A 25,559-nucleotide genomic window follows, 5' to 3' on the forward strand; every position below is an offset into this window, starting at 1 on the left:
TTTTCCAGACCTGAAGAGCTCGGTGGAGCTTGAAATCTTGTGTGTCTCACCACCAGAAGCTGGTTCAATAAAAGAGATTCCCTCGTCCACCTTGTCTCGCTAATATCCTGGGACCAACATGGCTAGAACAACCCTGCAAACAGTATGCTAGCTATACAGAGAGTTCACTTCCCCACTGGAGGCCCAGTTCTCTCTTCCATTCAGTCCTCTGCTTTGGCTAACAGGGTTCCAGAAATCTTGGCTCAGGTCTATATAGCTTAGAAACTCCCTCTGTGGTCTTCAATACTTTGCCTGGCTCCATGCAATGGAGAAGAGCGGGCTTTCCCAAGCCAGGTCACCATGGCACGGTCCCCACCTACCCAGCTGCATGAGTGTTTCTAGCCTTGTGCCGTATGGGTGGTGGGAGGGCACCGGCGTGCGAAGGTGGGTGCCTGTGATTGCGCACTCCCTACTGGGGTTAGGGTGACCAGACAGCAAGTGTGAAAAATGGAGACAGGAGGTGTGTGTGGGGGGGGAGGGCAATAGGAGCCTATATAAGAAAAAGACCCCAAAATTGGGATTGTCCCTATAAAATTGGGACATCTGGTCACCCTAGCTGGCGGGCAGTATTAACCCCTTAACTGCTGTTCTGGCAAGCACCCTGAAAGGTCGGCCAGCTTACATCGATCTCCTGGGGAACAGCGTCTGGGAGCAGCACACCTGGAGCACAGCGACGGAGTTTCATATTAAAATCTGCCTTAATTAATCAGTGCTTGGTGTTTTAATCAATCACTGCTGTTTATTCCTTCCCCGCCTCTCTCCTGCTGGTGATGGACACACACTGATCTCTTTAGTCCCCCCATGTTCCTCTATTTCTCCCAGTGGAAAAACAAGATTTTCCCCATCTCCCCAACCAACAAAAGATTCCTTGGCGGTTTGCAGCGCATCCCCGGGAGTCAAGAGACTGGAATGCCCCATGCTGGTCTTTACCTGGGGGGGAAGGGGAGAAAAGCCCTGTTAATAATAATACTGCTTTACCACTGGATAGATCTCCCCTTTCAAAGACCTCTGCCTGGGTAAAATATTCTAACCCTGGCCAGCAGTGGCTCCGGGACTAGCGCCCTGTGTGCTAATCATTAGGCCATACTGCCTTCAGTTACAGGACCAGCTCTCAAATAGCCTTCACAGCCCCGCTTTTCATCCGGCGTTTTAGTCCAAAGGAAGCAGGAGAACTGACTATAACAGCGTCCCACCCCCTTGCTGGCTGCCCCAGCAGAGAGGCCAAGGTCTCTCTGGACCCCAGAGGCTGAACTGCCCTCCTGGCTCTAGAAGGGGGTCGGTCCCTCCGTCCTACCGACCCCAAATGTGCTGACAAGGCAGCGTAGCTACAGCCCCGGGGACCATCAGTCAGTAGGGCCGCCCCTGGGGCCTCATACACCCCTGTTTGAAAGGCAGGGCCTGTGCTGGGGGGTATTCCCCACGCAGCCCTTCCACCTGCCCTGCAGCCTCAGTGCTGGGGTGAAGAGGCCACAGAGCAATGACAGACCAAGCCCAGGAGGCCTGATTCTTCCCTGGCTCCCCCCATTTCAAGCCCACTGACTGCCCAGGGAGAGAATTAACCCTTAAAGGGGAGAAGCCACTTGCCCCAGGCCATAGCTTTGCCCGAACCCAACCAATCAATTATCAAACCCACTCTGTGGGCCCTGACCGGGCGGGGAACTCACTGCTGGGCCAGGATGAGCGGGACGTGGGCACTGTCCTGACGGCCCTGCAGGGGGGAGATCCTCTCGCCCGTGCGCACGTTGAACATGGGCAGGGTGGAGAGAGGGCGGGGCACGTCCCGGCTGCTGGCCATGTGCCTCAGCTCCTCCGTGTTGCTGTGGATTGTGTTGTGATGCACCATCTGGACACTGACAACCAAGAGAGGGGGGAGAGCAGAGAGGACACAGTTAGCCTGGCGACAGGGGATGTCAGCGGTGGGAGGGGAGGGGGAATAATAATTGATTAGTATTTGTGGTAGCTCCTTGGAACCCTAGTCCTGGACCCCATTGTGCAGGGCACTGTATGTTATGTATTAGGTGTATTACAGTAGCACCTAGGAACCCATCATGGGCCCAGACCCCATTGTGCAGGGCGCTGTACAAACCCAGGACAAAGATATGGCCCTTGTCCCAAAGAGCTGCTTCTCTCTCACACTCACACACACACCCCCTCGTGAGCTGAGCTCTGCAGGGATAGTGCAAACGGGATTTGAACGCCGATTCGCTTTGCTTCTTTAAAAATCTCCGTCGATTCCTTAGCTGCATGGACACGCCACCGGGGAAACCAGTCACGTTGGGCCACGCTCACGCATCACAGGCCCCCTCTGACCTCACAACGCACCAGGCTGCACTACCATGGTTACCAGTCTGGGCCAAGGGCCAGAGGTGGGCTCTGCCTTGAAGCTCACCACTGCCTGACCAGCCTCCTCCACGCAGGGAACCAGAGGGCCTGATTACAGGGCGTGCCAGCAGAGGAACAAGGCAAGGGTACCTCCAGCATTGGAGGCAGTTGAGTACTGGCCCCGCTTAGCCAAGCTGTGAGGAGTTAAAGCCCTCGCGTGTGACGGGCATCACCCAGCGCTTTCATAAAGGGGTTGTTAACGGAAGCTTTCCCCGGGTCCTCTGTGTCTTTTGAGCCGCGGGTCCCCGGGAAGTGGGACTCCACGTGAACGTTCAGAGACTGATCAGAGCACCGAGGAGGAGAACCCGGAGAGCTACGCCAGGGCCAACCGCCCCACGTCGCGTCGTTCCAGAGTTTGGGGCCGCACCTCCAGCGGGAAACAAGACCACGCAGACAGGGCAGCTGGGAGGTGGCTCCAATCTGAAGGCAAGTCAGGGAGCAGTGTCTCCTATCGGCCGGCAAAATGACTGATCTGTGTGAACCTTGTGAGGGGTCCTCTTTGGACTCAGAGCCCCAAGATCCAACCACAAGCCCAGGAGCCCCCACGACCTCAAAGCATGCCAGCCCCAGCGTCTCAGAGCTCATCCTTTGGGCCGTGGCTACCTCCCCAAAATGCCAAGGCCTCTCCTTGGAGGCCCTGAAGAAGATAATTACCAAGGCAGGCTACGACGTGGTGAGGAACAAAACCCATTTCCTCCGTGTGCTCAAGGGGCTGGTCTCCAAAGGGCTGCTGAAGCAGATGACTGGGATGGGCACCACAGGCTCCTTTCGTGCCGGCAAGAAGAAGAGGGACGTGAAGAAGAATCAAGTAGCTGGCAAGAAAAGGAAGAAGCCCGGGAGGAGGAAGGCACCCAAACGCGTGTCCTCCAAAGCCGGCCGGCCAGCCCACCGGGGTAGGAAACGGCAAGCCGCCAAGTGAGGGATTGCATCCCCCGCTGTGAAACAAGGCTTAATAAAGGGATCCGTGTATTTAAAAGCTCTCCTGTGTCTGGGCGAATCCTTTCAAAGTGAGATGCGAAGAGGAAACCGCCTTGAAAGTCAGGAGGGTGGGAGGCCAGGGGCTGAATGCCTTCCCAGCCCTCTGCATCAGTCTGGGCCATTGTGTGGGTGGGGAGAACTCTGCGGGATTACAGAACTGGTGCTTGGTAACTTGGCTGATCCTTCCCCGCTTAATCTTGAACTGGAGTCCCTCCATGTGCTTGGAGGGCAGCCTGCTCCTCTTTCAGATGAGAAGGGAAACCGGGCTTCGGGCCAGTCAAGGTCTCGTGGCACAAGTCAAGCTGTCTGTGCTCTCCCGAGTCCAAATTAGGGAGGTGGAATAAATCTCTAATCCTCAAAGTTCCTCTTGCACGTTCAGTGGGTACAGGGTTTTTCTCCCCTCCCTTTAATGGCACTCAGCAAAGCTACATGATTGTAAACAGCTGTCATGTGCCACCCCAGAGATGGCAGCTAGGTGGAGTGATCTGTCAGGGCTTCAGGAGGTGCTCGGGACAGGGGGATGTTTTCTGTTAATGTGTTAACAAGCCTCCATCCAACATGGGGAAATCTGATCTAAGGCTACACGCGCGCACACACACATCACCGGGTTCTTATGACATCACAATGCACCAACCACGGCTCCTATGGTTACCAGCCACATCTGGCCTTCAAGAGTGCCCTCAACAAGCAAAAGGACTGATACTAGACGAGTCGTCCCAGGTTCCCTCCTCTGATTCAGTCACCCTGGATTCTCGGTTAATTCAGATTCAGAGATACTTGAGAACACTCGTACTTCCAATCCATCATCTTCCGGCTTCTCTAATCCCCACAAGCATCAGGTTCTAGGCTCCACAACCAGCCCAGGCCATCGGGTTCTAGACCAGTGGTTCTCAAACTATCGTACTGGTGATCCCTTTGACATAGCAAGCCTCTGAGTGCAACCCCCCCCTTATAAATTAAAAACACTTTTATATGTTTAACACTATTATAAATGCTGGAGGCAAAGCAGGGTTTGGGGTGGAGGCTGACAGCTTGCAACCTCCCCCCCCATGTAATAACCTCATGACCCCCTGAGGGCTCCTGACCCCCAGTTTGAGAACCCCTGTTCTAGGCTCTCCGAGCAGCCCAAGCCATCAGGTTCTAGACTCTCCAGCCAGCAAGCTGGTGCCAACCTTTCCAAGCTATCAAGTCAAGGTGTCTCCAAGCTCGTTCTGGAGGCTGTGACCACCCCAGGAAGCACTCTGACCTTTCTCTGCAAGCCCAAGAAAAGAGGGAGGCCCCCCAAGGCTGGGAGCAGAGCAGAAGCCTGGCAGAAAGAGGAAGGCTGGTGCTGAGGGGTCTTCCCAGGGAGCCAGGACGCTGGGCAGCAGCCAATCAAAGTGGGAGGGAGACCCTCCAAAGCCAGGGGGTGTAGCACTGCCATGAATATAAGATTGCACGTCAACGCTCCCGCGGCCAGGCTCGGCCTCTGGCAGAAGAGATGAAGGGTGGGAAAGCACCTGAAGCCCTGGAGAAAGGTTCCATTCCAACCCCACCCTCTTCCTGTGTTCCTGGGCCTGGGGCCTTTGCAAGGCTCTGAACTAAGTAGCCTCTAGTCACACCTACATGGGGATGGGAGACCAGCACAGGGCACATGCTCAAGATTAGCCCACAGAGCTGATCACAGAAACCAGGTGGAACGGAGTCGCTAAATGGGCTCGGGCATCTCTCTTCTTTGAACACCCAGGGGAGGAGGGGGTCAGATCAAGCCAAAGGGGCAGATGGCGTTTGACAGGGCCTGGTCCCCGTCTGTGGAACAAACTCCCCCAGGAGCTAAGGCCCATCCCAAGCGACCTGGCATTTGGAGCGGAAGCTGGGGAGCACTGCTCCCACCCACCTTCCCCCACGTTTCAAAGACCCAACCCTACAAAAACAGATCCCTCCATTGCCCACACCCTCCTCCCCCAGGGGAGAGGACACGATCCTCCCATGACAGATGTTGGCTACGTTGCTGAATGCCCGACTGGAAGGTGCTCGTATACTGCAGGGATGAGGGCAGCAGGGGAACCTATAGAGACCGGAATAGCTCGAACTCCTTGGATGGGGCTGAAGGGACAGATCCGATTTCTCATCCCTCGGAGTACAGCCGCTGGGGGACGCTCGGAGCAATTGTATCCCAAGGTGGGGACCCTGCCCCGAGACCAGGTCACTTTGGGAGAGCGAGTGGAGCTGAAGTAGGGGATGGGGAGTCCTCAGGTCTCCAAGGATCCCCCCCCCCCAACGTTCCCGCAGCACAGAGCTGAACGTGGACGGACGCTCCCATGCTCAGGCATGCCGAGGAGGATCAGGGCGGAGGTGACTGAAATCAACACGTGGGTGGGTGAAATCGACACGTCCCTCCACCCTCTAAAGCACCCCGTGGGGAACCCATCCAGTGAGGCCGGGCTATGAGGTTACTTACGGTCTGACATCACCAGCTGGGCCGCCGTGGTTACCGGGTTCATAGGCTGGGGTAGCAACTGCTGTGCAGCTCCCTGCTAGCCACACCCTGCCCATCGCCTGCCTGCTGAGAGCAGCCCGGACCGAGGGCTCCCCTGGGGAACCAGGCCTGGAGAGAAGGCAGCAGCCGAGCTGGGGGCCCTACCCAGCCAGGAGGCACGGGACCAAACGGTGGGAGCGAGAAACCAACCAGCAGCTTCCCCGAGCAACGCCGACGAGCTGCAGTGATCGCGAACGGGGCCAACACCCAGAACAACGTTTCAGGGCTGGCGATGGTCCCTCGAGCCCAGACAGACCCTGAGACCAGCCAGCAGGGGCAGCGGACACTCCGTCAAGGAGCAAAATGACCAGCCACGGTGCCTCTGGCAAGGAGCCTTGCTCCGTTTCCTCTGACGGAGCTGGGGCTTGCAGGCCAAAGCTCCCCAGGCAGCACAAACCGAGGTGTCCCAGCCTCTCCCAGGCCATCCTGACGGCTGTGGCGAACTCCAAGCCGCCCGTTCCCCTGGCAACCATCCAGGAGGCCCTTGAGGCTGGAGGCTATGCCATGGCAATGGGCAGAAACAAGCGCCGCTTCAAGAAGGTGCTGGCGAGGCTGGTGGCCTGGCAGCTCCTGAGGAAGGCGACGGGCACCCAGGCCTCGGGTGCTGCCAAAGCCACCAAGGGGAAGGGCAAAGGCCACCAGGAAGTCGAGGGGGCATCCAGGAAAGGGGAGAAGGCCACCAAGGAGACACTTTCCATGGTCTGCTTTGGGAAGAAGAAGGCCAAGGTCTGGTCATCTCCAATAGGCAGCCATGGGAGGGGTGAAGCCCCGTCAAGCCCAGCTGGCAGCCAGAGCTGTTGTATTTCACCTCTTCTGGGTGCAGGATGGTCTGGCTGACTCGGAGCGGGCCAGCTGAATTCCCTGGTGGAGTTACACAGCCGGGATGGCTCTGGCCTGTGAGGGGTCTGCCAGGAAATCCCAGGGCTGCTGTGGCTAGGGGCAGTGGATCCGCGGGGTGTAAGTCCGGCTCACTCAAGACATGCTCTGTCCTAAAGGTCTGGCTAACATTGCTGTTGAGCAGGCCCAGGTTCGATCCCTGCTACCGCTGACTTGCCCAGGTGCGTGGTGCTTTAGTTTGTGAGTTACGGCCGAACGCAGGCCATGCCTACACACCCAGGATGCTGGGATTGAAGGGTTGGGGTCTTGTGAGGATCATTCGCAGCCGTGGCTGGAATCTTCCTTTCCAAGTTCTCCTGGGTGCTGGTGCATTCCCCTGACCCCCCCACCCCTGCCCAGGTGCTGCTGCGGGGAGAGAGAGCTGGGGCAGCCTGCACCCCAACCGAGAGCCTGTACCCCCAACCAGAGCCCTCACCCCCTGCACCCCAGCCCTGAGCCCTTCATCTCTGGCCCCACCCCGGAGCCCTCACACACACCCCTGCACCCCAATCCTCTACCCCAGCCCTGAGCCCCCACACTCCGAACCCTTCGGCCCCACCCCCACCACATGAATATTATGTGCACCCATATGGAGGTGATGTCCCACTATATTAGTACACATACCAAAATTCATTCCGCACACGTGTGGGGGAAAAATTAGAGGGAACACTGCGCCAGCCCACACGGATGGCAGGGCCAATCGTTCTGCAATGTGCTGGCATGCAGGGGACCAGCCAGGGCGTTGAATGCAGCAGGGTCAGGCCTCAGGGAAGGCGGCAACGCCTTGCACTGCTCCACAGCAAGGCTGGAGAAAATATGGTCCCGAGGAAGGATCACCACCATGCAGAGTCTTACAGGGGCTGGGGGGATGTGAAGGGAGGAACAGGGTGTCCTAAGACTGCAAGGACAGAATAACAAGAAACCTGCCCACAGCAGAGTGTATGGACGGACACACGTGGGTGCACACTCAGCTACACTTCCTAGGCCACGTTCTCCCACCGCTGCACACAGGTGACTCCCAGGGAGCCCAGTGGAAGTCAATATCCGGTGACGAGAGAACTGGGCCCACAATGGGCCCCCCATACTCAGAACCAGGTTTTCAGAAGAGCTCAGCTCCCATTTAGGTGCCCAAAGAAAGGTCAGGAATCAGCGCCCCGCGACTCCCGTTTGTGACACTCGTAGATGGATTTCCCAGTGAGCTCTGCAGCTCCGGGGAACACACGGGAAAGCTCAGCACTCCGGGGTCTTTGGTTAACATCTTGCAACCCACAACCATATGAGGACCCCACACAGCAGGGTTGGGTCCCAATGAACCACGTTGACTAAACACGAACATGCCAAGCCTGGCTCTATAGATCTTGCTGTTCTACCTGGCCGCTTCTAGCACCCAGAACACCGCTAGCGGGCTTGCAAACTATTTAAAGGGAGACTCCCCTGCTCCTCTTACAAGGGTGCCCATGCACAGACACACCCATATGCAGACATCACAGGGTGCGCCCGATGTCACAATCTACCTAGCTCCGTTCTCATGGTAACCACTATGTTCTAGCGGCCCAAGAGCTGTGGCCAAGGGGGCTGGGCCTTATAGCTCATCGGTTGCTTGCCCTGTACCTTTGCCCCCAGCCTCACAGCTGACCACGGCCCAGAATCCAGCACGGTGAGTCAGACAAGGTGGGAAGAGGTGCGAGGCAGCCAGGCCAAGACGAGCCAAGGCTGCAAGACCAGAGCTAAGCATCAGTGCGTCCCCAAACGCAACCATTGGGTGCAGCTTTTTGTGGGTCCTCTCCGGCGGCCAAGCCTTTTGTACCAAGAGCTGTCAAAAGCTGGAGAGACAACTCCAGCCAGAGGCTGGGCTGGGTGAGGAGGGCCAACGCACGGCCAGCCAGTTCCGGGACAGCAGGGTTTTAGCCACCTGGCGAGCCCCACGTCTCAGCCCGGAACACACAGACAATACAGACATTTAGCTGGTCTGAAGGGGCAGACCATAAACTGGGACACGAGAGGGGTACAGGACACCCAGACAAGGAGCAGCAGCTCCCTTTGGCAAGCAAAATGGATGACACAAAAAACCCTTCTGAGGTTCTTCCCCTGGATTCAGCCACCCCAGCTTCAGGGAACCCTGATCCAGAAGCCCCAGGTCCTGCTGACGGAGGCTCAGCTAACCCAACGGCAGAGACCCGTGAGAATCCCGAACCTCCTGAGGCGTCTGGTTCCAGCCTCCCCAAGAAGACCAAGCCATCGGGCAGCCGGATCTCCAAACTATCCACCTCGCCTGGCGCCAGCCTCGCCAAGCTGTCCAAACCACTGAGTCAAGGACTCTCCAAGCTCATCCTGGAGGCTGTGGCCACCTCCAAGAAGCGCACTGGCCTTTCCCTGCAGGCTCTCAAGAAGATCATCGTGGCCACGGGCTACAACATGGCCAAGAAGAAGACCCACTTCAAGAGAGTGCTGATGAGCCTGGTGACCAAAGGGCTCCTGCAAAAGCTGAAAGGCACCGGGGCTTCTGGCTCCTTTGGGATCGGCAAGGAGATGGCCAAGAAGATGGGCCCGGGGCACAAGAAGAAAAAGGCCTCCAAGAAAAGAGGGAGGCCCCTCAAGGTCGGCATAGCAGCAACAAGCCTGGCCGAAAGAGGGCAGCTGCTGACGATGGATCTTCTAAGGAAGCCAAGCCATCAGCCAGCCACGCTGGGCAGCAACCAGCCAACACCTGAGGGATAGACCCTCCCCTACCACAGGTTTACCCCTGCGAGAAATAAAATGGTGGTTGTATTTAAACACTCCCCATGTCCTGGCTCATCCTTGGGAACCTGCCACCAGGAGAAGAGAGGGGGAGGGGTTGAAGGAATGGTGATGTAAAGGGATCAGAGCCCCACGTGGTGTAAATACATCTCCCAAGCTATGTGTGTGTGTGGGGGGGGGCTAAGTTGCACGCCTTTGCTGGTGGTTGAGCTGCTACATGGATCATGGGGCAAGGGACCCTCTGCTCTGCAAGGCTCTGTCGTTCCAAGAAGCCAGAGGACCAAGGCCCGAACGACATGCGGTGATCAAAGAGGGCGTGCTGGGTTGTTGCAGAAGTAGGGATTGATAGTCCCCAAGGGAAGAGGTGCCCTTCATGGAAGGACTTGAAGGAGCGAGAGCCTGGACTGGGGAGGACTTCCATGCACAGGAGCCGGTATGGAGGAAGGCATACAGATCTCCCGCTTTGTCTGGTCAGATTGCAGGCGGAGGAACAGAGGGGAAGTGATTTACCCAAGGTCATTCAATGAGTCAGTGGCAGAGCCAGGATTAGCACCCAGACCCAGCGAGTCCCAAGCTAGTGCCGTTGTTGCTCGCCCAGACCGCAGCGCAGGACAGCGTTTCCTACCCATCTCTGTGCCTACCTCCCCCTCAATGTGCCAGTGGTATTTAGAGACTGCCCATCCCCCTGGTAGCAAGGCTCCGGTAAACTCTATTACCTTGGGGGCACGTTAGTGAGAACCAGCTGTAACCTGAGTCCTAGTTAGCCGGGGATTTGGCTTCCCCGCCCGTGAGTCGCTTGCGGTTTCATGGAGCTGGGTGCAATGCCCTCTGGGAGGCAGAGACTGGGACGCTGAGGTACCCGCTGGCCTTTATCCCAGGCTTCTGATCGCACAAGCACTGGGGCTGGTTCCTGCTGCCAGCTGGCTTGAGCACCAGGCTGGCATGTCAGGGACAGGGTCCCCTTTCTCTGACGGAGGCTCAGTAGCGTCCTGCCCTGGGGATATGTAGGGAGACCCCCTCACTCCATCGCAGATCCACTTAGGCCCGCTCCATCCTGTGTGCACAGACATGCACTCAGGACACAGCCCGTCAGCTCCCTTCTGCCACCCCTGGATAAGAGTAACTTCCACGGGAAGCAGCAGGAGAGCCTCGAACCCCACGCCCTTGGGCCTCTGGGCGCCATTTCAATCAAATCCAGGGCCTTTGGACAAATTACACCTTGGCAGAGCCTTCAAATCTCTAAATCGCAGCCTGGAAAAATCGCGATACGGGGTGACACACACACATGGGCATCACAGGGTCCTTCTGACATCACAACCGGCCCAGCTTTGCTGTCATGGTTACCGCCAGGTTGTCCTGGAGCCCAGGGATATCTGTGATACACCAGCAACCTCGCATGGAACTAGCAACCTCGCATGATTGCTGGGAGCCAACTTTGGAATCCAGCAGGAGGGATTGAGCTGAGTCCATTTCCCCAGGTACCTAGAGGGAGAAAGTCCTCAAAGAAACCAGCAGCCAAGCCAGGATCCTGGATCGCCAAGTCAGCCTGCGAGGAACCAAAATTGAAAAGTAGCCGCAAAACTTCAGCACTTTCACTTAGGAAACGGTGAATCGGCAGCTTTCCTGGGTCCTCTCCTAACCCAGATCCCTGGAAATTAAACCCAAGGAGCTGTGGAATTTGGTCTGAATGTGGAGCCCATGCCAGGGTCTGGGTTGGCTGAACGGAGGCCGATCTGCACAGTGCTGGATCTGGAGCCACCAGGCTGCCTACTTCATTCCAGGGTTCGGTGCTGCATTTCAAGCTGGAAAATACACAGTAAACAGGCAGGGAAGACACCTGGCTGCCAGCCCACCAAGCAAGGAGCAGCGAGCAAAATGACTGATACAAGTGAGTCTTTCCAGGTCCCGTCCTCGGAGTCAGCCAACCTCGATGCAGCCACTCCGGTCTCAGATAAGCCAGATTCAGAGAGAACTGAGAAAACTGATACTTCCTGTCCATTGGTTCCTGCCTCTTCAAATCAGCCCACGCCATCAGGTTCTAGGATCTCCAACCAGCCCACGCCATCAGGTTCTAGGATCTCCAACCAGCCCACGCCATCAGGTTCTAGGATCTCCAAGCAGCCCAAGCCATCAGGTTCTAGGATCTTCAACCAGCCAGCTGGTGCCAACCCTTCCAAACTACCAAGTGAAGGTATCTCCACGCTCATTCTGGAGCCTGTAGTCATGACCAAGGGGTGCTCAGGCCTTTTCCTGAAGGCTGTCAATAACTGTGGCCCCTGGCTACTACATGAGGAGGAACAAGCACCACTTCCAGAGGGTGCTCAAGAATCTGGTCTCCAAAGGGGTCTTGCAGCAGCTGAAAGGCACATGAGCTTTGGGCCCCTTCGGAATTGGCAAGGGGGTGGGAAAGAAGAAAGAGAAAGCAGCGCCCAAGAAGGGGGCCCCCCAAAGACTGGGATCAGGAGCAGGAACCCTGGCAGAAAGAGGAAGGCTGGTACTGAGGGATCTTCCCAGTGAGCCAGGATGCTGGCCAGCAGCTGGTCAAAGTGGGAGGGAGGACTTCCAAAGCCGGAGCTCTAGCACTGCCCTGAATACAGCTCTCCCACGGCCAGGCTTGGCCTCTGGCCCCCGGAAGGGTGGGAATGAGACCTATCTGATAGCAGCCGGAGAAGGGGGAGGAATGACACAGGTGCCAGCTCAGGGTGAGGTCCTGTAGGATCTTGACCTATGTCTACACTGCAGTAAAACAGCCGTGGCTGGCCCGGCTCAGCAAACACTCGGGCTATAGAATTGCAGTGTCGAAGGGTGGGCTAGGGCTGCAGCCTGGGCTCGGGGACCCGCCCCACTTGTGGGATCCCAGAGCGTGGGCTCCTGCCTGAACCCCACCATCTACACAGCAAATATATAGCCCCACAGCCCAAGCCCTATGAGTCTGGATCAGCTGACACAGGGTGGACTTCCCCTTCAAAGCCTCCAGGCCAGGTTCATGGCAGGCCTCCAAAGCACACCATGTACCAGCCTTGATGATTCAGTAGGTGGCGCTCTCCTTTCTGAGCTTGTCCTGGAGGGTGAGGGGGGGACTTTGTTACTGGTGGCGCCTCTATTCAGCTGTAGCCATTGGCCTGCAGCTATTTGTTCTCATTAACGATCCCCTGATACCCCTCACAAGAGTTGAGGTATTTAGCCCTGGAGCTCTTCCCAAAATCCTATTCGGGGATTTGCATCCTGCTTCAACTGGCAGCCTCCTGCATTTCCTGTCCTAAACTGTGGCTGCATGTGCTGTTAAATAGCTCCCTCGTTCCACTCCAGAGGTGGCTGCATTTCACGGGTGGGCAATGCGACCTCCTACCTCTGTATATCAGCGCTCGGGGATGAATTGGGTTATAGAAATGTGAGAGATTAATTATTCATCTGTGTGACCCTTCATCCCTGCAGAGGCAGGCAGGGAATGAAGGTGACGGGAGCGGGATCCGGGAGCTGGACAAGCCTTTTAAGTCCAAGTTTGAAAGCTGCCTTGACCTGGCCTGAGGGTCAGTCAACAGAGGTCTGCCCAGGCCAAGGCAGGGACCTGCGTCCGGATCTGCCCACACTCAGGAGTCACGTCAACGTGACAGCTGTGAGATAGGAGGGGGCAGGAGAAAAAACTCCCAGGTGTGTACATGACTTGGTGTGTACCCCCCACCCCCCAAACACAGGCCCACGCTCAGCTGCACGTCGGCAAGGAAGCGCACAAAACGCCCAAGCCCGGAAACGTGTTAAAACACAAACAGGTGGAAAACTCTCAAACATCACACACACACATCAATCCGCCCCACAAACCCACACCGCCACACAAACACCCATGCAGACACAATGGTGAGCACTGAATCACTTACTCCGAGGTCTTCAGATCCCTTTTGTGCCTACAGGGGAAAAAGAAAGGTGGGAGTGGGCATGAGACATTGCCAACAACTGAGAAAATTGGCATCAGCTAAGCCCACAGAGATAAAGCATAACTTTAAATAACCCTTGAGCAAGTGTTTATAGACAGCCTAGCCGGCCCCAGCCCCGTGAACCGCAGCAAGGAGTAAAGGGTGTGCGCACCGCTGCCCTCTGTTGGAGGGACTCAGAGCTGCTGTGTGTCATAGCCCCAATACGGCTCACACCTAGTGGAGATCCTCCTACGGCACAAGTGGCTGTTGCGACAATTGGGCCAAGAAATGTACCTGCATTGTGAGCTCAGCTGTTCAAAGGTCATAAGATGTGACAAAAGATGAGCTGCGGGAGCTGAGCCCTCTCCCCGTCACAGTGACAGACAGGGGCATGATGAGTTTCCCAGAGAGGGGGAAATTCACCCCAGAGCAGAGGGGCCAGCCGAAAATCCAGGCACATCCGCAGCCCTAAGGGTCCTAAGTGCTTTGGCAAGGGTGGATTTCATTCAGCCCCAGGGGGCTCCAGCCATCAGCAAACAGGGAAATCCTGAGCACCCCAATCAGCTGGGGGGTGGGTCGGGTGGGGGTCTCCAGCTGATTCCTACATCCCTTCCCATTTCCTGGCTCCAGGGGCGTCTGTCCAACTTACACTCCCTCCCTCCTACAGTACATGATGTAGGCCAGGAGGAGGCAGAGCAGGAGGGCCACCAGCAGAGGTAGCAAGATGGTCAGTAGATAGTCAGCCAAGAAGGCCTTCTCAGGGGAGTCCGTGGGGGGGTTGTATTCGCTGCCATCTTCCAGCACCCCGTCGCCCCAGACGGGCACCTCCTCCATGACACCGAGGCTGGAGAGATCGGCCTGAAGGACGAGAAGAGAGAAAGAAGACGCTGGGACACCGTCAGGATCGATCATGGTCTCTCGGGGGGAAGCCATCTCGGCAGCCGCCCTGGAAGTAGAGTTTATACAGGACCACGGTCGCCCCCGCTGCCAGCAGAACAACGTGAGGCTCTCTGGGCTGGAGTCACGCCAAGGCCTCACGCTGGCTTGCTGCACAGAGATGAGTTCTATCCATACGGGATTTCTCTGGTCCAGGATGGAGAGGAGAGCAGGGGTGTGAAACCAGAGAAGCCTCCCCCATGGAGGACTGAATAGAGATGAGACCTCTAGGGATCCCTAGGAATTACTATGGACTTAGGATGATGGGCTGGGGTTAAGGCGGTGAACTGAGGGCTCTGGAGAGCAGGGATGTACCCCAGGGGTGCCGTACACTCCCTGTACGCCTCCATCTTCCTGCACCTTCGTTCCCCAGCTGTAAAACAGGGGGAGACTCCTCCTTTGGCTGTGAGCCCTTTGCCACTCCCGCTCGGGTCCAGCCCCTGGCCCACCCAGGCCCTCATCTGAGTTGAGGCCACTAGATGGCACTGCCCTAATACAGATCCTTAATAATAATGGTTGCCTATTGACTGCCGCAGCGGGAGGAGAGCTTTAGTGAAACATCCTATTAATTCCCATAGGGTGGAGCGGGAGCCCTACAGCCAGGGGAACGTTTCCTATCGAATCCACTGGGATTTGCCCATAAGCACCCCCAATTATCCCAACTTCCTGAGCACTGGGACCATGCCCCCCTCCCCACCCCCCCGGACTTAATGAGACTGTGCCAGCCCCATGGTTCAGACTCTGCATGAGGGCCTGGCAGAGCTCACTAGCCACTCACCCCCCCAGCCTTTTCCAAAGGAGCCGCCTCCCTCTGCTGGCGGAAAGGAGCACTGCGGCTGGCCCTATACATTCGGGGGCTGAGGTACTGGGGATTTCCCGTGAACATGGCAGTTTGATTCGTTATTACGCTGCAGGGAGTTCCTCTTTCTCCGTGGCTAGCATCACGCTGCGATGTCAAGCGCCCCTCTGCGCAGCCTCGCCCTCCCTTTTACTGAGACCTGGCATTTGTCTTCCAGCAGCACCTAGAGACCCCAACTGAGATCACGGCCCCGCTGTGCTAGGGGCTGTACAGACACACAAAGGCCAGGCTACACACAGAGGTTGCATCGGTTTAAGTAAAGGCACCGATTTAGTTAAAGCAGGTGCAGCTTTGTGTGTAGACTAGGCCATTGCGAGAGCCAACCCCTGCCCCAGAGAGCTTATGGCCTAAATCGACAAGGATGGGAGGGGAAGAGACTTGCCCGAGGTCACCGAGCAGGTCAGTAGCAGAGGAACAGAACCAAGTCTCCTGATTCCCAGCACAATTCCCGATCGATTGACCGTGCGAGGCCCTAAGGTTCACCTTTACTGTTGCGCAGAGATATGTAATCGGTGGCGTCTCCTAGTGCACTAAGATGGGACGCCAGCTCTGGGACAGGGGTCTAGGAAACCCAGGTGAAATCAGTGGCAATACTCCCTCGATTTCGCCGGGCCAGGATTCCTCCCCTCCCCAGCGCCGGTAGTAAGGGGTGGATACGAGACACCCCGGGCAACGCAGACATTGTCAAAGGCCCTCACCAAGGTAATGTTGCACCAGTCGACTCTGAATTGAGGGCTGAAGCTGTCGTAGCAGGTAATGACCGGCTGCTGATCCAAGCTGCACCTGAACTGGTTGTCGGAGGACTTGGTCTCCAGCAGGCAGTCGGAGAAAGGCCTGCGGGAGCCCACCTTGATGTAAACCCTAGGAGGAGACGCACAGAGGAACAGGAATGGTGGGAGGAAGAGGGGTTAGGTGTAACAGCTCGCAAGAATGTCGGTCCTGGCAGCCCCAGCCTACCTCAGCTAGCGAAGCTGTGGGGAGCAGCTTGGGAGCCCCCCAGCCATGGGGAATGGTCCAGGAGCCCCCACAGCTGTGGGGAACAGTCCAGGAGCCCCTTGGCTGTGGGGAGCGGTCTGGGATCTCTCTGACTGGTAGAACCAGCCTAGGAACCCTTTGGCCCCATGGGCCAAGCCCTGGCTCTAAGGAGTCTCCCAGAAGTGTGAGCTGAGGGGCCAGGCTGAGGGCCCCCGCGAGCGCTTGCACTGGGCGGCCTCGAGAAGGAGCAGAACCACGGAAGCCAATGGGGAGTTTGTTGTCTGTCCCGTCATAGCTGATGTTCTACGGGAAAGGTCCCTCTCCCTACCCCTCCTTCCTGCCCTCGATGGGCAGGGGCACACGGCCTCCCCGGTCCAAGGCCGACGTGATGTTGATGATACTCCAGTCCTTCTGCTCCAGCATGATGTCCAGGGCTTGCTGGAACTGCTTCTGCGCATCCGCTGGCAGCACTTCCTCCACGTCTCGGTTCTTCACGAAGAACTCTGCCTGGTACGGCATCTGGGCGTCTGCGGTGAGGGAGCAGAGAGACCCCGTTGGAAGAGCATTGGGGTTGGACCTGCAGAGACCTCATAAGGGCCTTGGAGTCTTACAGCCAGGACTTCTGGCATCATGCTTAGATGTCTTGGGGAAGGGGCACGCTCCAATGGATGCTGGGAGGGCTGGGCGGTCTCACTCTCTTGACATGGCAGATGGGTCCATCATTGCACCATCATTGCACCATCAGGTCAGGGTTGGCTCCTCCTTGCCCTGCTCAGGCGAGGGGATGGCGACGGGCCTGGGCTAGGCTGGTTGCTAGGAAACGGGTATGGGTAGCGATGGCAGGGAAGGTGGGGACATTACCTGGGGAGGGGACAATGGTGAAGATGACCCTTTGCCGCACAGTCTCGTAGGTGTGTCTGTTATACGCCGTCACCTGCCACACGGAGAAGAAGAAATTGTTTCGGATCCTCGCACGGAACAAAATGGCCGCCGGCCAGGTCACGTCCCACTTAGGGCATCTCCTTCTGCTGGGGAGGTTGGCTCAAATGGCAGACAGGGGCAGGCGGCAGAGAAATCCAAGCTCCAGGGGGTTTGCCCTGTTGTCCTTGAATGGGGAGATAGCTCGCGAGGGCCCAGTCCATAGGGGGCTGCCCTGGGCATAAAAGGAAAGGGAGCCCCCAGATTGCGGCCTGCTCAGGTCTCCATAGGACTTTGGAGCTGTTTAGCTTTATTGTGTTAGGTTTAGTCAAGATTACCAAGCGTTTACCGCCTCCCATGGCTACGCCAACACAGCCAGGCACCCCCCCCCCCGCCCCCACAAGCAACATGGTTCCTTACTCCCTCAGACATATACACCCATGGCAACCAAGGCCACCAGAACCCTCCTCTGGCCCCATACACCCACACCACTCCCAACAGCACCCATCGCCACAAAGCGACCCGCAATGGCCCAAAGCCCCACCCTGGCCCGCCAACCCGCTGCCTCCCGCCAGCACCCCAGGGCTCTGCAGGGGACAGCACCGGCCCCGTACCTCGATGAGCTGCCTGCCGACGTCCTTCGTGGTGGGTGACCCGTAGAGATAGCCTGGCCGGTACGGCCCGCGTTGGGTGTACCGCAGCCACCTGGGCAGGTCGGGGTATCCCAGCAGCTGGGCGTGGAAGGTGATGGGGGTGTCGGACGGGATCTCTGAAAGGATCCGTTACACATGCACATGGTTAATCCGTCACTGCAGTATCTGGGCGCCTTCCATGTAAAATCAATACCGACAGCAAAGTCCCCAGTGGACTTCCTGGGGAGAAGGGAGGGGAGCTGGGAAGAGGCAGACAGGGGAGGCACCATCCCAGCATCCCAAGTTTCATACCACCCCAACAGTGATGGGACCTTCCACGGAGCCAGTTCCTACCCCACGGCCGGGCTCGTATATGGAGCCACGTCCTGTACTGCTGTGTGCACCGCTCCCCCCCCGGAGATCCCAGGGGCCACTAGAGAGACAGCTGGAGAGATGCTGGTCCCCTTCCCTATCCTCGGCTTCTGCGCCTGTCCTTCCACGGCGAGCGCCTCCGAGCAGGGACCGGCCCTTACTGAATGGCTGGAAAGGGCCTGACCCAGAGTGAGAGCTATTCAGAATGAGTAATAATAATGGCAGATAGCTGTATATGAGAGAGAGAGACTGCAGACAGACAGACATTGGGGTGTGTATGGTGATAGAGAGACATGTATGGTGACGATAGATTAGATTAATATTGGGATATGTAGATAGATAGATAAGTGTGTATGGGGATAGATAGATAGATAGGGGTTTATGGGGATAGATAGGTTAGATTAGATGTTGGAGGGTGTCTGGTGATAGATTAGATGAATATTGGGATACGTATATAGCTAGATAGATGAGTGTGTATGGGGATAGATAGATTAGATTAGATATTGGGGGTGTATGGGGATAGATAGATGGGGAATGTCTGGTGATAGATTAATATTGGGATATGTATGTAGATAGATAAGTGTGTATAGGGATAGATTAGATGTTGAGGGCAGGGCCAGCTCCAGGGTTTTTGCGGCCCCAAGCGGCGGGGGGGAGGAGGGAAAGCTGCGGTTGGTGGCACTTCGGTGGCAGCCATACCGTGTGGCTTTCTTCTTTGGCGGTAGGTCCTTCCCTCCGAGAGGGACTGAGGGACCCGCCGCCAAAGAGCCTGACGTGCTACCCCTTCCCCTTGGCTGCCCCAAGCACCTGGTTGCTGAGATGGTGCCTGCAGCCGGCCCTGGTTGGGGGGTGTCTGGTGATAGATAGATTAGATTAATATTGGGATATGTAGACAGATAGACAGATGAGTGTGTATGGGGATAGATAGATTAGATTAGATATTGGGGGTATATGGGGATAGATAGATTAGATTAATATTGGGATATGTAGACAGATAGATGAGTGTGTATGGGGATAGATAGATTAGATATTGGGGGTATATGGGGATAGATAGATTAGATTAATATTGGGATATGTAGACAGATAGACAGATGAGTGTGTATGGGGATAGATAGATTAGATTAGATATTGGGGTATATGGAGCGTTGATATATACATTTGCTGTTAGTCCTACTGCTTGGTCAGTCCATGTTGGGGGGTGGACAGAGAATGGTACCAGCCACCTTTGGACCCAGTTCCTGGTGGAGACCTGGTTATGGGGCTGAGCTGACAGTAGGAACGCAGGAAGCCGTTTGCGTGGGGCCAGCGCGGGCGTGGGGCTGTGAGATCCTCCCGGCGCACTCACTCACCGCTGTAGTTCTTGCGGATGGAGGGAAAGGCCCCCTGGAAATGCTCCCTCTTCAGCTCATGGACGAAGATGGCTCCGGCCACGGGGGAGACGTTCCGATCGGGGAGAGCAGCCAGGAGCCCAGCCAGGAACACCACTGCGGGAGGGATGGGGTTACAGCCGGCGGCCTGGTGGAATGCGGGCGTCCTGTGGGCACAGGGGCTCCCCCAGGTCCAGCCAGGAGGAGACAAGGGGTGCAACGGGCAACCAGCCAGATGAGAAGCTTGGGGGGAACGGTGTAGCAGAGTAGATGTGGCGGGGGCCTGTGAGTCCAGAGAGCCTGTGATCTTGGGCAAGCTGACCCCCTCCTTCTGGGTCAAAGGGGGAGCCGCTCGGCACCTCCCTCTTCCAAGCACTGGGAGACTTGGGCATAAAACGCCCAACTCGAGAGCCCAGTGGGAGGGAGCAGCCTTAGGGTTGCTAACTTTCTAATCGAACACCCTAGCCCCGCCCCTTCCCTGAGGCCACACCCCCTGCCCCGCGGCCCTGCCCCCCGCTCACTACATTGCCCCTCCCTCCATGGCTCGCTCTCCCCCACCCTCACTCGCTTTCACTGGGCTGGGGCAGGGGAGTGGGGTGCGGGAGGGGGTGAGGGCTCTAACTGGAGGTGTGGGCTCTGGGGCCAGAAATGAGGGGTTTGGGGTGCAGGAGGGGGCTCCGGGCTGGGGGAGTGAGGGCACCATCTGGGGGTGCAGGCTCTGGGGTGGAGCCGGGGATGAGGGGTTTGGGGTGCAGGGGGGGGTTCAAGGCTGGGCCAGGGGGTTGGGGTGCAGGCTTACCTCCGTTGGCTCCCGGTCAGCGGTGCAGCGTGGGGGGGCCTAAGACAGACTTCCTGCCTGTCCTGACTCTGTGCTGCCCCCCGGAAGCGGCCAGCAGGTCCGGCTCCTAGGCGGAGGCACAGCAGGTGGCTCTGTGAGCTGCTCTTGCCTGCAGGCCCCGCCCCCGCAGCTCACATTGGCCGCAGTTCCTGGCCAATGGGAGTGCGGAGCCGGTGCTTGGGGCGGGGGCAACACACGGAGCCCCGTGGCTCCCCCCGCCTAGGAGCCGGACCTGCTGGCCGCTTCCGGGGCACAGCATGGTGCCAGGACAGATAGGGACTAGCCTGCCTTAGCCCCGCTGTGCCGCCGACTGGACTTTTAACGGGTCGCTCGGCGGTGCTGACCGGAGCCACCGGGGTCCCTTTTCGACCTGGTGTTCCAGTCGAAAACCAGACACCTGGTCACCCTATAACAGCCTCCACAAACCAAACTACAGCCCCCCAAATAGGCCCTTCAGACCCCCCAGGGGGAGCTTGGACCCCAGCCGGAACCCCCAAAGCTTAGAGCAAGACCCGGCTTCAGGCCGCCAGCTGGCTCTGAACTCGGTTGGCTCTGTGCCATCTTCCCACAGAAGCCTCCTGCCTTGCGGAGCCAGCCGCCGGTCCCAGGCACGGCAAGCCCGCTGGGGGGGAGAAACCTGGCCTGTGCGGAAGCCAAACCCATCCCACTGCGCCTGCCGCTTTGGACACGGGCGCCTCTGGCTATATTTAGCCAGTGCTGCTTGGGCTCGTCCGAGTTTCTGGATTCTCCTTGCTAGTCACCCATGGCTCTCCGGGCTGGGGCCAGTGGCAGGGTGGGTGTCTCTGTCTGTGCACCCCTCGCTCCTAGGGAGGGGCATTGCATTGAGCCCCGTGTGTCACGCTCAGAATAGCCTCCCCTACCCCCCTCCTCTCCTTGTTCAGGCCTTTAAGCTGGCGGCTGGCATCTCTCCCCCAGCCCCCCCAGCCCCAGGGCTCTGCCACACACACCCCCCCTCCCCTCGCTGCAGAGAAACCCCGGGGCAGAGAGAGGATGTTACTTGCCCACAAGGAAAGGAGTCCACAGCAGCCTCCGGGCTGCCATCTTTGCCCCGTTCGCCTGGGAATCCAGCCAGACCCACGCTCTGATTGACAGGGACAGGCCGTCAGGACAGACAAGGCGAGGGAGGGACGGGGTGGGGGGAGTCTAGACAGGTTGGGACCGAGCTCCAGGACTGGCTGTCTAGCTAACAGCCCCAAGGGAGCCAAGTGCCGCTGGGTATGTGCCCAGGGGGTATGTGCCCAGCGGGTTATAACGGGAGAGCTGATTAACCTGACTGCACTGCGCCTTGTTCTCCAAGAGCTACGAGTGCCAGAGGCTGCACCACACGGGGTTTTCCTGCTGGCCATGCCCAGCAGCAACACCACCACAAGGAAGCCACCTCTGAGGGGGGAGCCAGCAGGTGGCAGAAAGGGCGAGCGAGGCCAGTTTAGGGCCCGGAGTGGAGGAGCACGCTGCAGCCAGTGGGCACCGCGGGACACTGCCCCCGCGACCCCCTTGTTTTCACAGGAGTCCCCTGGGAATGAGGGGACCTGCCGCAGAACAGCACCCCCTGCTGGCTGGATTCAGTGGCAACTCCCTGGGCAGAGCAATCCCTGATAGCCCCTCGCACGCACCCTGGCCCAGGCAAGCAGGCCCCCTGCCTGACTCGGCTTAGCCTGGGAGAGTTAACGGGATTACAGGTGGAGGTCTGGCTGCAGGCCCAAGGCCGAGTGGGGAGCGGCCTCTGCCATGGAGGACACAGCCCTGCCAGCGCTCGTGCGGGGCAGGGAGAAAGGGGCGACTGATGTTCTGGATCCAGACACGTTTTAGGCCCCTGTCTGCCAGACCTCCCAGCCTTCTCCTCCCCCCATCCTTTCTTCCTCCCACTGAGCCCTTGATCTCCCGGCCAGGTAAAACCTCCCACGCACCAGCTGTCTCAGCACAGAGTCGCCACTTGCTGCTCTGATTCTCCGCTGTGTCTGGGATCCCGGGGACCTTGCCCAGCCCGGGGGACGGCACTGCCAGGGAGAGGGGGCTGGCCATGCAGCCTGCGAGCCCTGGCTGGATTGTTCCACTAACCTCCCTGTGAACCTGCCCCGGGCTCAGCGATTGTCACCGCTCGGGCTCATCTGCCCACCATGGCTGGGTAGGCCGGCTTGTGGTGGCGTGATGCACAGAGCAGCCACTCCCTCTGCCCGGTGGGGAGCCCTGCGTCCCACCCTCCAACGGCCCCACCTGGCCTGGGGGGAATGACAAGCAGAGGCCAGCCAGATCCGTAACCTGGTGGGTAGCGCGGAGTGCCAACTCCCCCCACACTTCTCCGATTCATCCCGGGGGCAAAAGGGGCGCCCTTACAGAGCAGCAACCTGTTTTCACAGAAGGATCACCTGGCACCAAAATGCTGCCACCTCTGGGCTGGGAGAGTGGTCTCTGTAGCTCCTTCAGCCCCCGGCCTCTCTGCCAAGGCTGCCAGCCTTTGTGTGGCTTGCAGGCTTTTGGGACGTCTCTAGGAGCTGGAGTGAGCCCCAGCAAATCTTGCCCCGGAGGTCACTGCATACAGAGCAAATAGCGATGGTTTCATAGGGCCGAGTTTGCCCCCGGCGTGCTGAGCTCTTGGGAAGAGCTGGCCCCAACGATGGGGGGTTCAGGTCTTAGCCCCCACCGACCCGGGAGAGGCCGATTAACCCTAATGACGCCATCCCAGCTAGAGGGTCTCAGACCAGCTCCACCAGAGCAGATGTCCCCTCTGGGTCTAACCGATCCCCGTGGATCAGGTCTCCGTGTCCTTACTCACGCCGAGCAGCGTCTTGCTCCTGGACGGCTCCCATTGAAATCAGGGGAGTGACTCGAGGAGCCAGGGGCCACTCACCGACGTGGGGAAGAGAGGCAGAATTCGGCGAGACGCCTTCACTGATCAGGCCTAGGTTTCACTACCATTATTGTGAGCTGAATCCTCCAGATCTCCCCACACCTGGCCCGTTCTGCCCACAGACCCCACTCTGGGGTCTCTCGAAGGGGCAGCTCCCATTTCTCTTAACTACACAATTCAAGGGATCTAGTGGATGAAAACACAAACCACACAGATCATAGAATCATAGACTATCAGGGTTGGGAGGGACCTCAGGAGGTCATCTAGTCCAACCCCCTGAAGCCACTGTTCTCGGTGGAGAGCCACGGTCTGTACAGAAAAGCCAAGGTCTGAATGAGCAATCGGAAAGGATTCCCCTCTCTTGCCCAGCCCTAGAGGGCCGGGTTGAAGTGCCACGGATAGGTGGAGATGAGGGTTGGGGAGGGAGCCTGAACAGATGCTGAGCGTTGTGGGTAAGCAAAGGTCCTCTCCAGCACAATGAAACGGGGACAGGGAGAGGATAAAGGCTACACACTGGTCACTATGCTGCAGGACACAGGCCTCTAGGAAAACAGTGGGGACAAAATTCAGCTCCTCCTGTTCGCAGATCACAGCCCCCTGTGGTGAGGGACCGGAGAATCGCCCTCATCTCTCAGGAGAATGGGGCTTAGGACATTCACAACAGTTCTGCTTCCATCCCCTAGAGGGCAGTGGTGACAGTACAGTCCCTAGGGGTTAATATTAGACTTGCAAAGACATGTGAAACAGGGGCAAAGGGGAAGCCAAACCGCGAGGGAAGAGCAAACTTTGGCAGCTGTTTTGAGTGGGCCCCTGGACAGTATATAGGTTCCATGTATCTTTTCATTCACGATTATCCCATTCCCACTCTCCTTTCTTCAGTCTGTCTCTCTCCTTTCTCCTCCTCTCCACTCCATCTCTCAGCCTCAGTTCCTCACCTGTAAAATGGGGAGAAATAATCCTTTGTCTAATTATATTGCAAACTCCCCAAATCCTGGTTCCCTAGACGTCCGCCTAGGTCGGGTAAATGGAAGCGCCGGCCCTGCAAACAACACCCCTCCTCAGCAGAAGAGGGCTGCGTGAGCCTATTTGCCTGTGGAGAGCATGGTCCGTGGATAGATTATTTCCTGCCTGTTTCCACTGTGGGCCCAGCTCCCCCTAACCAGCCACCCTCCCCGCTTTCCGTCCCGGCCTCCAAGCCTGTGTGCGAGTGGCTTCTAGATTTAGGGCCGCGTGTGTTTCCTCCGCTCGTTTAAGGTGGAATCTCTACAGCGCTGCTGGTGTCCCAGGCGGAGAGACGGTCTAGTGGAGCAGCCACTGGACGGGGACTCCGGAGAACTGCATTCAACTGCAGGCTCGGCCGTGGGCTTCCTGGGTGGCCTTGGGCAAGTCCGGCCTACCCCAGAGGTACCCCCACGCCTTTAGAGGAAGAGCAAGAGATTGGAGAGGGGAGGATGGGGCTGGGCCGACCCATGGCCTTGCCCCCCATCCTGACATCCTGCTGTCAGTGAGCTCCTGCCCCCTCTGCCAGGAGGTAGGGTGATGGGCATCACAGGGCACCTCCCGCTGCAGAGTGAAAGCAAGGAGGCTGCAGGCTGAGGAGGGGTGGGGAGGGTCCTTTAACCCCCTCCCTGCCATCTCAGCGTGGCAGCGGGCTTGGCAGGTATGTGCCCGCCCATGCCAGGGTCTGTGATTATTTGTTCCCGGGGTGTGTGACTCGTTGGCAGGGGCTTTTTATGTTCTGCCACAGGCCTGTAATTAACACATGGCTGCAGCTCCCTGCCTGCTGAGCGGCCTGGCCTGTTTCGCCCGGGGATGTGGCAGAGGAGGTTGGGTGGAGAGCGGGGCTGGCGGCGGGGGGGATAACCACAGAGCAGCCTGCGTGCTGGACGGCCGGCTTCCCCCAGTTAGGGAAAGGGGGGCCCGCCTCCCTCCAGCTCTGGGGGCCCCGCTCCTGCTCCCTCCGCTCGGTGGCAACGCTCCCGTCGAGGTGCAGGATGGGGCCCCTCAGCGATGACCCTGCCGGGGGAGGATGCATTTTCCTGCCTCACCAGCTGCTGGCCAAGGGGGGAGCTTTTGCCCCCTCCCTGAAGCTGGGCACTGCCACGGGGAGGGGGCGCGCTAGCCCGGGAGGAGGGCGCGGGGGCAGGCTGCAGACACGTGTGCCGAGGGCGCGTTGCACACGGAAGATGCACCCTGCATGGCGGGGCCAACACAGCACCCGGGGAGGGTCCCGGGGGGGGCGGGGGCCAGAGGGCAGCTGGCACCGCCGGGGGGGGGGGGGTTTGTTCCCGGGGGGAGGGACTCGGTGGCGGGGGCTTTTTATGTTCCGCCACAGGCCGGTAATTAACAC

The 25,559-nt window shown here is 58.2% G+C and overlaps 1 protein-coding gene across 2 annotated transcripts; it reads right to left on the reverse strand.

Moving 5' to 3' along the window:
* Positions 1 to 745: 745 nt before the first annotated feature.
* SGCA (sarcoglycan alpha) lies at positions 746 to 21,460 on the reverse strand. Of its 2 annotated transcripts, XM_034756213.1 has the most exons (10): positions 21,363 to 21,460; positions 19,485 to 19,619; positions 17,746 to 17,900; positions 17,075 to 17,147; positions 16,542 to 16,740; positions 15,937 to 16,099; positions 14,093 to 14,301; positions 13,408 to 13,434; positions 1,704 to 1,889; positions 746 to 969 (listed from the first exon to the last, which is right to left on the reverse strand). In XM_034756213.1, exons 1-10 carry the CDS (start codon positions 21,400 to 21,402, stop codon positions 966 to 968), a joined length of 1,191 nt encoding a protein of 396 aa, XP_034612104.1. In that variant the 5' UTR covers positions 21,403 to 21,460; the 3' UTR covers positions 746 to 965. The 2 variants fall into 2 exon arrangements, with proteins under 2 accessions (XP_034612104.1, XP_034612105.1); XM_034756214.1 differs by lacking the exon at positions 746 to 969 and having other exon boundaries at positions 1,700 to 1,889.
* Between the last annotated feature and the right edge of the window lie 4,099 nt (positions 21,461 to 25,559).

Source organism: Trachemys scripta, chromosome 23 (genome assembly GCF_013100865.1).
Source record: "Trachemys scripta elegans isolate TJP31775 chromosome 23, CAS_Tse_1.0, whole genome shotgun sequence".
Classification (NCBI taxonomy): Eukaryota; Metazoa; Chordata; order Testudines; family Emydidae; genus Trachemys; species Trachemys scripta.

Bases quoted from the DNA above. Each gene is read 5' to 3' on its own strand.
- SGCA (XM_034756213.1), bottom strand. From the start codon at position 21,402: ATGGCAGCCCGGAGGCTGCTGTGGACTCCTTTCCTTGTGG. The intron at 14,302-15,936 runs GTGAGGGCCTTT...CTCGTCCTTCAG, and splicing joins ACTGGTGCAACATTACCTTG to GCCGATCTCTCCAGCCTCGG. The intron at 1,890-13,407 runs GTAAGTGATTCA...CTTGGTTGTCAG, and splicing joins AGGGATCTGAAGACCTCGGA to TGTCCAGATGGTGCATCACA.